The 16,015-nt window shown below is 36.0% G+C and overlaps 1 protein-coding gene across 14 annotated transcripts in view; it reads left to right on the top strand.

The window, feature by feature from the left end:
• The window catches only part of PPP1R9A (protein phosphatase 1 regulatory subunit 9A), a 383,463-nt gene that overhangs the window by 287,802 nt on the left and 79,646 nt on the right, over positions 1 to 16,015 (top strand). Inside the window, exon 7 of one of the 14 annotated variants that reach the window (XM_031013240.2) lies at positions 1,294 to 1,359. The exons of the other annotated variants lie outside the window; for them this stretch is intronic. Within the exon in view, the coding sequence (XP_030869100.1) occupies positions 1,294 to 1,359 (66 nt within the window). The remainder of the gene's footprint in view (positions 1 to 1,293; positions 1,360 to 16,015) is intronic. 14 annotated transcript variants of the gene reach the window in all.

Raw genomic sequence — 16,015 nt, 5'->3', positions numbered from 1 at the left:
AATGGCTCTGCCTAAAAGCTGTAGAATAAAAAGGAGGATCCTATTTAAGAAGAGGGAGATGAATATTTGAACAATTGAAAAATTTTAAATGTATATCTGAATATATCTGTGATTCATGATTTAATTTCTGTTTAATCGAAGTATTGATCACTTGTTTTTTTTTCTTTCTTTCTCTTTCTTTTCTTTTTTTTAATAATCTGAAAGGTTGCCATGGAGGATTTCAATAAATCTCTCAGACAATCAGCACTATTTCATGACACTCGGGGGGTATGATAAATTTTTCAACTAGAATTTAACTTTTTAGTAACATTTAATCTCTTGTCATACTCCACCACTATCAGTTTGTAGCCTTTTAGTAGTGAGATGATGTAATTATGGTATATATTTTGTGTAGTGTGTATATATTATGAGTATTTTTTATTTAAGAGCATTATGCAGTTTGAAATGCTGCAGGCTTAGACTAGAAATACAGTATGAACTAGTGCTATATTCCATTTTTGAGTTAGAAAATAGGTATGGTCATTGAAATTAAAATAAAGTATTACACTTTAAAAATTATGATTATTTGGCTTCCTTAAATATTCTTTTAAGATATAATATTTATTACATTGTAAAGTCTTAGCTATAGATAGCATTTCAAAGTCTCCTTAGGCAGTAGTTCATAAGAAGGTTAATCATCACTCCATAAACTGAAGCCCCTTCTATACTGAAGCCCCTAAAATATAATTTAATCTTTCTTTCATAATTTGTTTTCATTACTGGAAATTAATATCATTATAACAATATTATAGCAACTTTTTTTTAGAATCTTTTAAAGTATTGAATACAGTTTAGAGTAGCTGCCCTCATGGGTATGGTTTTTTATTGCTTGTGTTAGCATGTAATAGAGGCAAAAATATAATGGAAGCTTTGGTTTGCATAAGTATTAAAAGGTATACAATAATATAATATTTATGTTATAAAAAGTGTTAGAGGGATAACATTAAGTTTGACTCATACTGTTTGCCATTCCTAGTTGGAAACAGCTTGTGTGTGTAAACAAGAGATTGCAATTATTATGGTTGGCCTTTTAATAATGTGAATATAATAATGTAAATAGACTTTATACTGTATCTATAATACTGAGAAACCAAGAGTGGGGGCATTTTTTACCAACATGCAGCAATATTGTCTTAGTACTTAACAGTGTGTATTACAGTAAGCACTGGGACTCAGTGTTTTTCAATCCTTTATCAGGCTGCTCTCTGCGGTGGGGGTTAAGCCTTCTTTAATATTTTTTGTCAACCATTTTAGAACACTGTGGCTGAATTGCAAGGAATGTCTGGCAACTGCAATAACAATAACAACTATTTTCTTAAGGTTTGTTTTTTGGTTTAAAGTAATGCTTACCTGTACTTTCCTGCTTCATATGTAAAATTAAATATTCTTTGTGTCTTATTAACTATCTGTATGTTCTGAAGAACTTCTCTAGAGTGATGTGTTTTGTGCATTGAATAATAGTTTGAAAATAATCATTCAAAAAACAATTCTGAAACATAGCATATATTTTAGGTATAGGTTCTGCAATTTAGACTCCTTTCTTAATATTTAGCCATGGATATTTTTAACCCCTAACACTTTAAATATCTTGTGATTCAAATTAAAGGGAAAAAGCAAATGTCCAATAGCAGGTCTGTATGATGTTTACACAGTAATAATGCACATAGTGATTTATACTGTCTGTAAATCCAGTACTTTTTTAGAAAATAATCTTTTGATACAAAATTCTTGATTTCTCAAAACACTAAATATATCTTTAAATTATAGTAGTATTTAGTTGCATGATTTATATGGTAGACATATCAAAATATCTAAAATATCAAAATATCTAAAATGATACTATACTTTAAATAATAAAATAATTCTCGTTATGTTTAGTTGCTGTTAATATAGATAGCAGTGCTTAAAAGTGGAGGTTGAGTGTATGTAAAAGGCAGGCTGATTTATGGCAATTAGAGGAACCTGAAGAATAAAAGAAATATATTTAACAGCCTGTTCATGACTCCAGTTTGGTCTAATCTCTAAAATCATTAAATTTAATTATATCCTTTGTTTTATGATCCCCAAATCTATAGCAACAGTCATTGTCACCGAAGCCAAGAATCACAAGGTGCTTGGAAAACATTCCGTTTAAGACCCTATCCATATGTGCACTGGCCTAAGTAGTGTATACACATGCTTAACACACACACACACCACACACACACCACACTCACACCACACATACCCATGCACACACACCACACATATCCACACACACACCACACACACCACACATACCTACACACACCCACCACACATACCCACACACACCACACACACACCACACACATGACAAACACCACCCTCACACACCACACACACCACAAATACATACACACCTCACGCCCCCACACCATACACACACCACATACCCACACACAACTCGCACACACCACACACGCACACACGCACACACCACACACACCACACACATGCCACACACACACACACACACACACACTCTGATCCCACAGGGTAGACATCCTCCTGTACTTGAAAGATTCTCTCTAGAAATATTCTTCATATATGGAGATGTTATTTTTTAATACACTGTGTACAGACAGAAAGATGGGTAAAGGGGAGATACAGGTTAGGATAGGAACCTTCATCTAAACAATGTCATCTTTTTGCAGATCATTTTCTTTGATTTAAAAAAATTATGATGCAAATGATTTGAATATATTTTCCTTCCCACTGCCACATTGTGATGTTATTTACCCATGAGCTAGATACGAAATACCAAATAAACTTTATCAAATTCTTCCATGTAATTAAATTTCTCTGAAAGTGTAGACTTTGTACTCCCTAGAAATGATGCTAGAACAATTCAATATTACAATGATGAAACACAGAGTTTGCAGTATTAAAGAGATGTCATAGAAACTACCACAAATGACAGTATTTTTCTGACTTTAAAAACATATATTTTATTAGTTGAATAATTTACCAAAACATTCTAAAATGCTAAAAGACATAGTGAGAGACGGATGCCTGGGAAACAGACTTACTTTCCCAGGGGCCATCGGGATCCCCTGGATTTTCTATGTCTTTTGTTTCCTATACCTTTTGTGGTGTCTAGTACACTGACTCTGTTGCCCTTGAATGTCAGCTTAATCCTGTGCACCTTTCAGGGTTCCATTTAAGTTTCACCTCCTTCCCAAAGCATTGCTGGGCTAGTGGTCTTTTAAAAGTGTGTCAGTAGCACTGTGTGTATCTCTTTCTGTCATTATTTATCCATAAATTCCCCCCATTAGCCTGTAATCTCTTCAGTGACAGGTTTCAATGGGCTTTTGCTTGCTACAGCATTTTAATTGTCTTGAGAGTCCATGAATTTGCAAGAAGACCCTATCTCTATCACACTAAACCACAATCTTCTTCATGTAAAACCAGAAAAAAAAACGAACATGCATATTTTAGCCCTTGAAAACCTTTGGGACTATCAAAATAGCAACTTGGTGACTCACAGTAACATGCCTTCTTTTTAGTCATAACTGAATAAACCTGCAGTTGAAACAGAATAGTCAAAATGGCCTAAATTACAATACTGCATATATGTCCTTATCTCCTTCCCAATGTATTCACTTAGAAAGAGCCTTAAATCGTAGAAACATATTTTCTATCACAGAAATACGTTTCCATCTGCAATAAAAACTGAATGGTGATGTGGCCAAGGACTGAGATGGTAAAGCTGCTTTATCATGGAGTTTTGCCAGGCTTGATAAAAGATGTTAAAAACTCTAATTGATTTCTGAAGTTTCAGTTCCTAAAGGGATTTTTTTAATGGATTTATTGAGATAAATTTGACATAGAGTGAAATGCACAGATCTTAAAGGTATAATTTTATATATTATCATTACATAGCCCCATTTAAATATTAACTTTAATGAGTAATAATTTACATACAATAAATGCACTAATTTTAAGTGTATTTAAGTTAATGGTTTGATGAGTAACCACCACCATAATCAAGATATAAGACATTTTTATTACCTCAAATAGTTACCTTGTGGAACTTTGTAGTCACTCTCAGCCTGAGACAACTATTCAGTCTGCTTTTTGAAACGGTAAGTTAATTTCTCCAATTCTAGAATGTAATTAGAATAAAAGCACAACATACTTAATTCTAGAATGTAATTACAATAAAAGCAGAACATACTTTTCTTGAACTGCATCTTTCACTCATCATAATGTCATAATTATCGTTAATGCTTAAATGTTATGATGATACTGTAATTGGTATTGCTTTGAGTTATAGTAGACAAAACCCAGGGTCCACCTGATATGGGATGCCTAATTAGGAAACTTCATCATAAAGCTGGAACCCCATGGACTACACCTTTCTGTAAGGTGAAAATAAATCTGTCACCCCAGGGACTGCATGGAAAATTGCCAGTGTCAAACCTTGGGTGCTGAGTGGAAAAGCCAAAAAATTTTTTTCTAAGAAATTATGATCACAAGTAGCCTTAATTTATGTTACTTTTCAGAAGAAAAAAAAAGCATATCTTTCCTTGGGCGTTCATCTTTACTCAAAGAAAAAAAGTTAAAGTTTCAAGAAATGTGAGTTGACGGTTTCAAGGTACAAAGTTCACAGGGAAATAAAGCACCATGAGTAAAAAACAGCAGAAAATAGAAGAAAGGGGGGGAGGAAAAGAAAAAAAAAGAGAAAGAAGAAAGAAAATAAATATAAGGTCAAAATCATTTTGTTATCAATTATACCAAACTAGAACAAATATCTCCAATTGCATATAACTTATTCCAGAAGACACAAAAACAAAAATAGTACAACTTTGATACCAGGAATGCAGTAAAACTTTGACAGTGTGAGATGTATGAAGTAATAAAACATAACTTTGGTACCAAAAGCTAACAATGGTGAGAAAGAAAACTTATAGGTCCATCCCATTCATAAAAACAATGCAAAAAGGTCCTAAACAAAATATTAGCAAACTATATGAAGCAACATATAAAAGAGATAATATATCATAGCTAGGTTGGGTTTAGCCAGGAATGCAAGTATGGTTTAACATTGGAAAATCTGTCACTTTTTATATTTGACATTGTACTGGAAGGCAAGTAAAAGAAATTAAAGAAATAAATTGTAAAGAAATGAAACTGTTATTCACATATGATGAGATTGTCTATTAAAAAATCTCAAAAAGTACCTATAGATAAGTTATTAGAAATAATATAAAGTTATAGCAACTTTGCTGAATACATAATTAATGTAAAATAAAACATCTATTTCAATATGTCTGCAAACCAGGAGAAAACATAATTTATAAGTTACCATTTACAAGACTTCAAGACATAAATGATAGGGAAGAGCTTCATAGAGAAAAACAAAATTGTATTGAGATATACTAAAGAAAGTGTATAAAATAGGACAAAGAAACCTTGTTCATGGATTGGAAGATTCAGTAACTGTTGATTTGGTGCAATTCTAGTAAAAATAATTTCAAAAGATTTTTAAATGGAATTTGATAAGCTATTGCTAAAATATGCATGAAAGGGCAATACATGAGAAATAACCATGGCATTTCACATGCTTTAAAATGGAAATAATTATTATTAAACTTTAATAAATTTATACTTTGGGGCAAAAGAATGGGCAAGTTGGTCAGGGAGCCCAGAAACAGCACTGTAGATATACAGAAACCTGATTTATGACATAGATTACACTCTAGAAGAGTTGAGAAATGTTTGGCTCTTCAATAAAGAGAATATAGTGAAGTTGAGCCCCCATATAATCCATACCCAAAATTCCATCTCAAGTGAACTGACTACGTAAATGTGAAAAGCAAAAATATAAAATTTGGAAGATAGCATAGAAGAATGCCTTTATGACCTCAGTTTTTAGCAATGTTTCTTACAGCTGGATGTGGTGGCTTATGCCTGTAATCCCAGGACTTTGGGAGGCCGAGGCGGGTGGATCACGAGGTCAGGAGATTGAGACCATCCTGGCTAACACGGTGAAATCCCGTCTTTACTAAAAATGCAAAAAATTAGCCAGGCATGGTGGTGGGTGCCTGTAGTCCCAGCTACTTGGGAGGCTGAGGCAGGAGAATGGAATGAACCTGGGAGGCAGAGCTTGCAGTGAGCCGAGATCACACCACGGCACTCCATCCTGGGCCACAGAGCAAGACTCTGTCTCAAAAAAAATAAATAAATAAAAATAAATGTTTCTTAAATGAGCCACTAAGAAAACTGACTACATTAAAACTTAACTTCTGTTCATCGAAAGAATACTTTTAAGAAAGTGAAAAGATAAACCATACGCTGGAATAAAATGTTTAAAAAATAAATAACCGAAAGTAAATGACAGTAACATGTTGCTTAATGGTGGGGATAAATTCTGAGAAATGTGCTTTTAGGCAATTTCATCATCATGTGAACATTATAGACTGTACTTAACAAACCTAGATAGTGTAGCCTACTACACACCTAGGCTAGATGTTACAGCCTATTTATCCTAGGCACAAAACCTGTACAGCATGTTATTGTACTGAATACTGTAGGCAATTTTAACACAAGGGTATTTGTGTATCTAAGCATGGAAAATGTACAGTAAGAATATGGTATAAAACATAAAAAATGGTACACTCGTGTAGGCCACTTACTATGAATGGTGCTTGCAGGACTGGAAGTTGCTCTGGCTGAGTCAGTGAGTAAGTGTGAACACTAGGACATTACACTATTGCAGACTTTATAAACACTATACATTTAAGCTACAATAAGTTTATTTAAAAATATTTTCTTCAAAAATAAATTAACCTTAGCTTACTCTAACTTTTTTATTTTATAAACTTATAGATTTTTAAAAACTTTTTGACTCTTTTTTTTGTAATAACACTTAGCTTAAAACATATACTGTATAGCTGTAGAAAAATATTTTATCTTTATTCAGTAAGATTTTTCCTATTTTTAATTTTTTACTTTTTAAATCTTCTTGTTAAAAATGAAGACACAAACATACACATTAGCCTTGGCCTACACAAGGTCAGAATCATCAATATCTTCTACCTCCATGTCCTGTGTTGCTGGTAGGTCTCAGGGGCAATAACATACATGGAGCTGTGATCTCCCATGTTAACAATGCCTTCTTCTGGAATACCACCTTTATAGTTAGTCTTTTTTTTATAAGTAGAAGGACTACACTCTAAAATAACAGTAAAAAGCATAGTAAATACATAAACCACTAACATAGCTGTTTATTATCAAGTATCATGTACTGTACATAATTGTATGCACTATACTTTTATAAAACTGGCCGCACAGTACATTTGTTTACACTAGTATCACCACAAACATGAGTAATGTATTGTGCTATGACATTATGACAGCTTTTCAGCTCCATTATGATCTTACGGGACCACTGTCATATGTAAGGCCCAGCACTGACCAAAATGTCGTTATATGGTACATGACTGTATATAAAAAGTACTTCTATGAGGCAGTAAGGAAAGACTACAGTGGGCCACTGGCTTGAACAGGTATGTCTCAGAAGAGGAAATCTCCATACCAGATGACGTCCAAATATATTAGCAATCATCAAGTGAAAATTAAAAACCAAAATACTGCTTTATACCAACTGAATTGATTTAAATCAGATATTTTAAGTTTCAGTGAGGATGTGGAGTAAGGGAAACTCTTATTCCCTGCACATAGGAAAATAAATAAGCCCAACCATTTTGAAAAACAATTTGGCATTATCTAATAAAGTTGACTCAACAATTATATTTTTTGTTAACCACCCTAGTAAAATTGATATACATGAGCCATAAGACATGTATAATATTATTCTTGTAGTAGTAAAAAAAATTGAGTATATCTGACATCTCTATCAACAAGAGAATGGATAAATATATTATCGTATAGTCATACAATGAAATTGTATGTTGATTCAGCAACCCACAACAACTGCTGGCATCTTAGGAGCACAGGATTGAAAGCAAAAAGGCACAGAAAAATACACACAATATTATTCCATTTATATAAAGCATAAAATCATGTCAAAATGACACATAGTTTGGATATAAAAATATAGCAAAACTAAAAAAAAAAAACTCTGATAAAATTCAGCAGAATTACTCCAGAAGAGTAAGCAACTGAAATGGAATCAAGGAGGCACACACAGAGAACTTCAATGAAAATGAGTGGTTCTGTTCCTTTTCCTTAAATAAGTTGTTAGTTTATTGGTGGTGGTTATATAATTATTCATTATGTTTTAAATTTATTTATTGAATAGGCTTTATGTCAACTCAGTATTTAATATAATTTAAAATCTGCTGTGTATAATGTATTTTGCAGTTATGTGATTATGTGCATATAAAATGAATATGACATAGTTCCTGCTCTCTGAGGACTTACAAAATGGCTTAAAACTCTGTGTCTTCAACTTGCTTCAGTATGAGAATATCATGGTACTTCTTTAAAAGTACAGATTTACCCACCCAGCCTCAGACCTACCAAATCTGAATATGGCTTGCAAGGGTGTCACCTGCGGATGTTTGTGGGAAGCGGTTAGATGCAATCAGTATTGGAGTGGTCCAGTGTAAAGATGCCAGGAATCTTGCAGTAAAGATCTTTGAGTCCTGGTATTGCAAGCACTTTGCAAGAAGGAATGGCTGCCACAAACCACAAGTCAGCCATGTGAGGAAAGGACTGGAATTATTCTCCCTAGAAGGAGATTGTAAGATTGAGACTATGTTTATCATTAATCTATGTAATACCATAATCCATGTAATACCACCAATGACATTTGTGTTGGTTTTACTTTTTTTTGTACTTTAAATTCTGTAACTGTAATTTCTGGTTCTATTTGATGATCTGATAGCATTTTTGCAATTATATGAATCAATTTTTATATAAACACCATATTTTTCAAGATTCAATTACTTGTACAATTATAGAATTACTAAAATAATGATAACATGTCTCTTCAGTCACTCATAGCTGCCCTCTTCTATAGAGGAAAATTCAGGGAAATACAAATCTCTTAGTTTCTTCCCACAGTTCTACTGGCATCAGAATAAGTGCTTCATTGTTCTCATGGCAAGTAAAATGAAACTCAAGGAAGACTGCCAGTTTGAATTTGCAGTGTGGCATTTGAATTATAGAGGTCCACTTTGGTCTGTCGACTGGTTAGTTCAGGATCTCAGTGGGAAAAAAGATCACTGGTTCCCTTCTCATATAGAATATATTTATCAGGGACTTAAATACAATAGCATTTCTCTCTTTATAAGTAGGTAAATGTATTAAATGGAATTGAATTAAGAATATTAAGACATGGTGAATATATTTTATACTCACAAGCAGCTTATTTTGCTGTGGAAACAGTAAATATATATGGTAAAAAAATTAAATCCTTTTCAAGGCAACCTGTCAAAAGATCCAATAACGATAGTGTAAAAGAATCATCACAATTTTAAGGCATAAAAAATAAAAATTAATTTGATATTTCTGGTTTCTATTTTTATTTGAAAGGAGATTTTTGTTGTTTTTGTTTATTTTCTGTAGCACAAGCAGCTGTGGCAATGAAGGGTGTGTTCAAAAAAAATTTTTTTTTTTTTGAGACAGAGTCTTGCTCTGTCGCCCAGGCTGGAGTGCAGTGGCATGATCTCAGCTCACTGCAACCTCCGCCTCCCCAGTTCGAGCGATTCTCCTGCCTCAGCCTCCTCAGTAGCTGGGACTACAGGCACATGCCACCATTTGACCCAGCAATCCAATTACTGGGTATATACCCAAAGGATTATAAATCATTCTACTGTAAAGACGCATGCACAGGTATGTTTATTGCAGCACTATTCACAATAGCAAAGACTTGGAACCAACCCAAATGCCCATCAATGATAGACTGGATAAAGAAAATGTGGCACATATACACCATGCAGTACTATGAAGTCATAAAAAAGGATGAGTTAATGTCCTTTGCAAGGACATGGTTGAAGCTGGAAACCATCATTCTTAGCAAATTAACACAGGAATAGAAAACCAAACACCACATGTTCTCACTCATAAGTGTGAGTGGATCAATGAGAACACACGGACACAGGGAGGAGAATATCACACACTGGGGCCCGTCAGAGGGTGGAGGGCTAGGGGAGGGATAGCATTAGGAGAAATACCTAATGTAGATGACCGGTTGATGGGTGCAGCAAACCACCATGGCACATGCATACCTATGTAACAAACCTGCATGTTCTGCACATGTATCCCAGAACTTAAAGTATAAAAAAAACACATTAAAAATAATAATAAAAAGAAATTGAATGTCTGACCCATGGACAGACAATACCTTTGGCCTGATACTCTCAGTTTGAGATGGGTCAACTTGAACTCATGACCAACAAGATTGGAAGGGTTCAACAAACATTGTTTGTCAAGTAGAAATGACAGATTCCAGAAAGCTGCCAGCCTGGCTACAAGTGGTAGCCTTCTGTTTGATTAAAACTTTGTCTCTCTGCTTCCTGAAACAGGGAGTTTGGCTTGATGATGTCTTCAATTCATAGGTTTTCTTTAAATCCCTGGTATTGGTTCACTGATAGTTCTGCCAAGTTGTTCAATGTTGTCTTCTGGTTTTTCAATCTCAGCACTAGTTATGCAGACACCAGAATGGACATGGCCACTCTGCTCAATAGGCAGCACTCAAGCCCATTTATATCACTGGCCAATACTCCCCTTGATGAAGCATGTTATATTTTTACTAACTCTGGGTCTATTACGACTGACTTGTTGGGTCTGTCACTCCTAAGATTACAGACTGACATATAAAAGTTTGGGATAGATAGGGTTAGGAGTGGTGGCTCACACCTGGAATTCCAATACTTTGGGAGGTTGAGGTGGGAGAATAACTTGAGGCCAGGAGTTGAAGACCAGCCTGGACAACATAGCAAGACCTGTCTCTAAAAAAATAATTTTGTAAAAGCCCGGCATGGCATGCTGCATGCCTATAGTCCCAACTGCATGGGAAGCTGAGGTGGGAAGATCACTTGAGCCCAGGAGTTTGAAGCTGCAGTGAGCTATGATTGTGCCATTACACTCCAGCCTGGGTGACAGAATGAGTCCCTGTCTCTAATCAATCAATTAAAAAAAAGTTTGGGATGGCAAACAGTGGAAGCAAATTGTGGCAACTGGTCACATTCTTTGAACTGCTCATGTAGCTGCACCTTAGAGGAATTTTTATATATTTAAATGTATTTAAAGAAAGGCTTTTAAAAATAGAATCAGAATCTGCAGTTTAATAGAATCTCCAGGTGATTCTTTTAAAAATATTTTTATTGATGCATAAGATATACATCATTTCAGGGTACATGTGACAATTTAATATATTCATTTAATTTGTAAAGATCAAATCCGTTTACTTGGGATATCCATCACCAAAGAAAGACCTTTGTAAGAAGTCTTTTCTTAAAAATAAAGAAAAAATGAAATCTTTTCTTTAGGATATTTTAAAGAATTTAAAAATATATATATGTATTTAAAGAAAGACCACCATTAGATCATGTAGCCTTCAGATGATTATAGAGATCCCTCCAAAATGAGGCTACTCTTAGTTACTAAAGGGAGCTTTCCTGAGGGATAACTAATTTATTATTTGTATGAGCCCTACAGGCAATTGTCCTTATGATTAAAGTCATTTAATCAGATAAGATCTTATGAAAATGGTTCTTGATTTTAGGTAATGTGGTTATTGGTACCACCTCAGTCCTGGAAAGCAGTCATGTCAGCCTCAACCTTTTGGCCAGGGTTTTTCTGGACAGTAGAATTGCTCTAACCCCTAGACTTCCTCCTTGTATGCCAAGGTTTGAGTCTATGTAATTATTGATCCTGCTGTACCTGGTTCAATACCTTAGGCCAAGTGGAAAGGTCAATACAGAAGTTTAAGGACAAAGTCCTGGGTTTCTAAGGTATATCCTGATGGTTTATGGGATTTCTTTAACCAGTTGGGTCTGGGAGCCTAGAGAATATAGTTGTTATCAATGCCGAAAGTTAGACTAATTCTGCTGCTTGGAATCCTATTGATAGTAGTATTAATCATATGCTCTGAGATAGACTGAATGGCTTTGGTCCTAGCCACTCTTGGTCACATTGATCAGTGTGGCCAAGGGAATGCCATACTCGGGGAAAATTCACCTCAAGCCAAGACTGTGTAGAAATGAGGGTGGACGTTGTTTGGAGACAATTCCTCCATGGGTTCTCCCTTCTCTGCTTGTTTTTTGAGCAGCAGCAGCACCAGCAGCCTATGTTTCAGATTATCTTTCCAATGATGTTGGTATCATTGGGAGACAGTATGTCCCTTTAGGCAGTGACAGGTTTGTTTATCACTCATTATTCAAAAATTTGAATTTCCTAAGGGCAGAATTCTTAACAAGATTTTATTGGTTGTACTATCTTTCTTTCTCTTTCTTTTTTTTTTTTTTTTTTGGAGACAGAGTTTTGCTCTGTTGCCTAGACTGCAGCACATTGATGCAATCTTGGCTGACTGCAATCTCTGCCTTATGGGTTCAAGCGTTTCTCATGCCTCAGCCTCCCGAGTAGCTGGGATTACAGGCCAGTGCCACCATTCCCAGCTAATTTTGCATTTTGTTTTAGTAGAAACAAGATTTCACCATGTTGGCCAGGCTGGTCTCAAACTCCTGACCTCAAGTGATCCACCCACCTCAGCCTTCCAAAGTGTTGGGATTACAGGTGTGAGCCTCCACGCCCAGCCTGGTTATACATTCTGCTTCATTTTTAAACCGCATTCCTCTGGCAGTTCCATGGATTTGAACTCTGTTTGGAAGCCATTTCTTAACTGTAGACTTAATTTTAAGACTTTGAAAACCATCAAGTTTCTGTTTAAACAGAAAGAATTCCTTTCTGTTTAATAGTACTCTAAACTGAACTCTATTCTTTTTACGTTTTACTACAAGCAGCAAGAAGAAATCAGGCAGCACCTTCACCACTGTGTTTAGAAGTCTACTTAGCCAGATCACCCTGTTCACAAGGAACACTTCCTACTTTCTCATTAGAGAAGGTGATAATGTTGCTAAGCTTTGTGTCACTACATAATAAGCACACTCCCTTCCAGTTTCCACTCACAATCTGTGCAGTGCAATTTAGGCTTGCTCCAATACACTCTTCAGAATCCTTCTAGCCTTCGCCCACTGCCTGTTTCCAAGCCACTTCCCTGTTTTTTTCTGTATTTGTTTTGGCAGCATCCCTCTTCAATTTGCTGCATTACAAACTACCACCAAAACTTAGCAACTTAAAAGAAGAAATATTTGTACATTACCGTGTCTGTGGGTCAATTTAGCTGGATGCCTCTGACTCAGAATCTCTCCCAAGGCTGTAAGTAAGGTGTTAGCCGGAGCCGTGGTCATCCAAATGCTCCACTGGGAGAGGATCTGCGTCCATGCTCACTCACAGCTGTTGGCGGGACTGAGAAGACCCACTTCCAGGCTCCCTCATGTGACCTGGCAGGCCTCAGGTCCTCACTGGCTGTTGGCCAGAAACATCAGCTCCTTGGGATGTGGGCCTCTCCCTGCTCATAAGATGGCAACTTGCTTCCCAATAGTGAGGGCTGAGAGAGAGAGAGCAAGAGGACAAAAGAGGCACAAATCACAGTCTTTTTTTTTTTTTTTTTTCAACTAATCTGAGAAGTGGCATTCCATTACTTTTGTTGTATTCTGGTTGTTGGAAATCTGTCATTCAGCCCTCACTCAGTGGGAAGGGATTATACAAGGGCATGAACACCCAGAAAGCAAGGTCACTGGGGTCATTTTGGAGTCTGCCTCCTATAGTAGGAAATAGAGTCCCAGCTTCCGGAGTATACTTTCTAAAAGGAAGGGGATAAAAACTAAAGAGTGGATTTGAGATGTCGGAAAAGATTTTATTGGCAAATAATGATTTTTTTGGTCAAAATTTGAGGAAGAATAATTTTTCAGCAATATTACCAATGACCTGACAAAGTGAGAGCCTAAAGGTAAGGAACACAGAGGCCATATGAGTAATCTAGAGAAGGATTTTAGATGTTTCTTGAGTTGGTGACTAGACAATGAGAATGGAGTGAAAAATCAGGAAATATTCTTTTTTTTTAATATATATAAACTTCAAGTTCTAGGGTACATGTGCACAACATGCAGGTTTGTTACATATGTATACATGTGCCATGTTGGTGTGCTGCACCCATTAACTCGTCATTTATATTGGGTATATCTCCTAATGCTTTCCCTCCCCACTCCCCCCACCCACAACAGGCCCTGGTGTGTGATGTTCCCCTTCCTGTGTCCAAGTGTTCTCATTGTTCAATTCCCACCTATGAATGAGAACATGCAGTGTTTGGTTTTTTTGTTCTTGCAACAGTTTACTGAGAATGATGGTTTCCAGCTTCATCCATGTCCCAACAAAGGACATGAACTCATCCTTTTTTATGGCTGTATAGTATTCCATGGTGTATATGTGCCACATTTTCTTAATCCAGTCTATCATTGTTGGACATTTGGGTTGGTTCCAAGTCCTTGCTATTGTGAATAGTGCCGCAATAAACATACGTGTGCATGTGTCTTTATAGCAGCATGATTTATAATCCTTTGGGTATATACCCAGTAATGGGATTGCTGGGTCAAATGGTATTTCTAGTTCTAGATCCTTGAGGAATCGCCACACTGTCTTCCACAATGGTTGAACTAGTTTACAGTCCCACCAACAGTGTGAAAGTGTTCCTATTTCTCCACATCCTCTCCAGCACCTTTTGTTTCCTGACTTTTTAATGATCGCCATTCTAACTGGCATGAGATGGTATCTCATTGTGGTTTTGATTTGCATTTCTCTGATGGCCAGTGATGATGAGCATTTTTTCATGTGTCTGTTGGCTGCATAAATGTCTACTTTTGAGAAGTGTATGTTCATATCCTTCGCCCACTTTTTGATGGGGTTGTTTGTTTTTTTCTTGTAAATTTGTTTGAGTTCTTTGTAGATTCTGGATATTAGCCCTTTGTCAGAGGAGTAGATTGCAAAAATTTTCTCCCATTCTGTAGGTTGCCTGTTCACTCTGATGGTAGTTTCTTTTGCTGTGCAGAAGCCCTTTAGTTTAATTAGATCTCATTTGTCAATTTTGGCTTTTGTTGCCATTGCTTTTGGTGTATTAGACATGAAGTCCTTGCCCATGCCTATGTCCTGAATGGTATTGCCTAGGTTTTCCTCTAGGGTTTTTATGGTTTTAGGTCTAACATTTAAGTCTTTAATCCATCTTGAATGAATCTTTGTATAAAGTATAAGGAAGGGATCCAGTTTCAGCTTTCTACATATGGCTAGCCAGTTTCCCATTTATTAAATAGGGAATCCTTTCCCCATTGCTTGTTTTTGTCAGGTTTATCAAAGATCAGATGGTTGTAGATGTGTGGTATTATTTCTGAGGGCTCTGTTCTGTTCCATTGGTCTATATGTCTGTTTTGGTACCAGTACCGTGCTGTTTAGGTTACTGTAGCCTTGTAGTATAGTTTGAAGTCAGGTAGCATGATGCCTCCAGCTTTCTTCTTTTGGCTTAGGATTGTCTTGGCAATGCAGGCTCTTTTTTGGTTCCCTATGAACTTTAGAGTAGTTTTTTCCAGTTCTGTGAAGAAAGTCATTGGTAGCTTGATGGGGATGGCATTGAATCTATAAATTACCTTGGGCAGTATGGCCATTTTCACGATATTGATTCTTCCTATCCATGAGCATGGAATGTTCTTCCATTTTTTTGTATCCTCTTTTATTTCGTTGAGCAGTGGTTTATAGTTCTCCTTGGGGAGGTCCTTCACATCCCTTGTAAGTTGGGATTCCTAGGTATTTTATTCTCTTTGAACCAATTGTGAAAGGGAGTTCACTCATGATTTGGCTCTCTGTTTGTCTGTTATTGGTGTATAAGAATGCTTGTGATTTTTGCACATTGGTTTTGTATCCTGAGACTTTGCTG

The sequence above is a fragment of the Gorilla gorilla genome, chromosome 6 (assembly GCF_029281585.2).
Source record: "Gorilla gorilla gorilla isolate KB3781 chromosome 6, NHGRI_mGorGor1-v2.1_pri, whole genome shotgun sequence".
In the NCBI taxonomy this organism is placed as follows: Eukaryota; Metazoa; Chordata; class Mammalia; order Primates; family Hominidae; genus Gorilla; species Gorilla gorilla.
The sequence above is the reverse complement of the archived record's forward strand: the minus strand, read 5'-3'. Positions and strand labels throughout refer to the sequence as shown.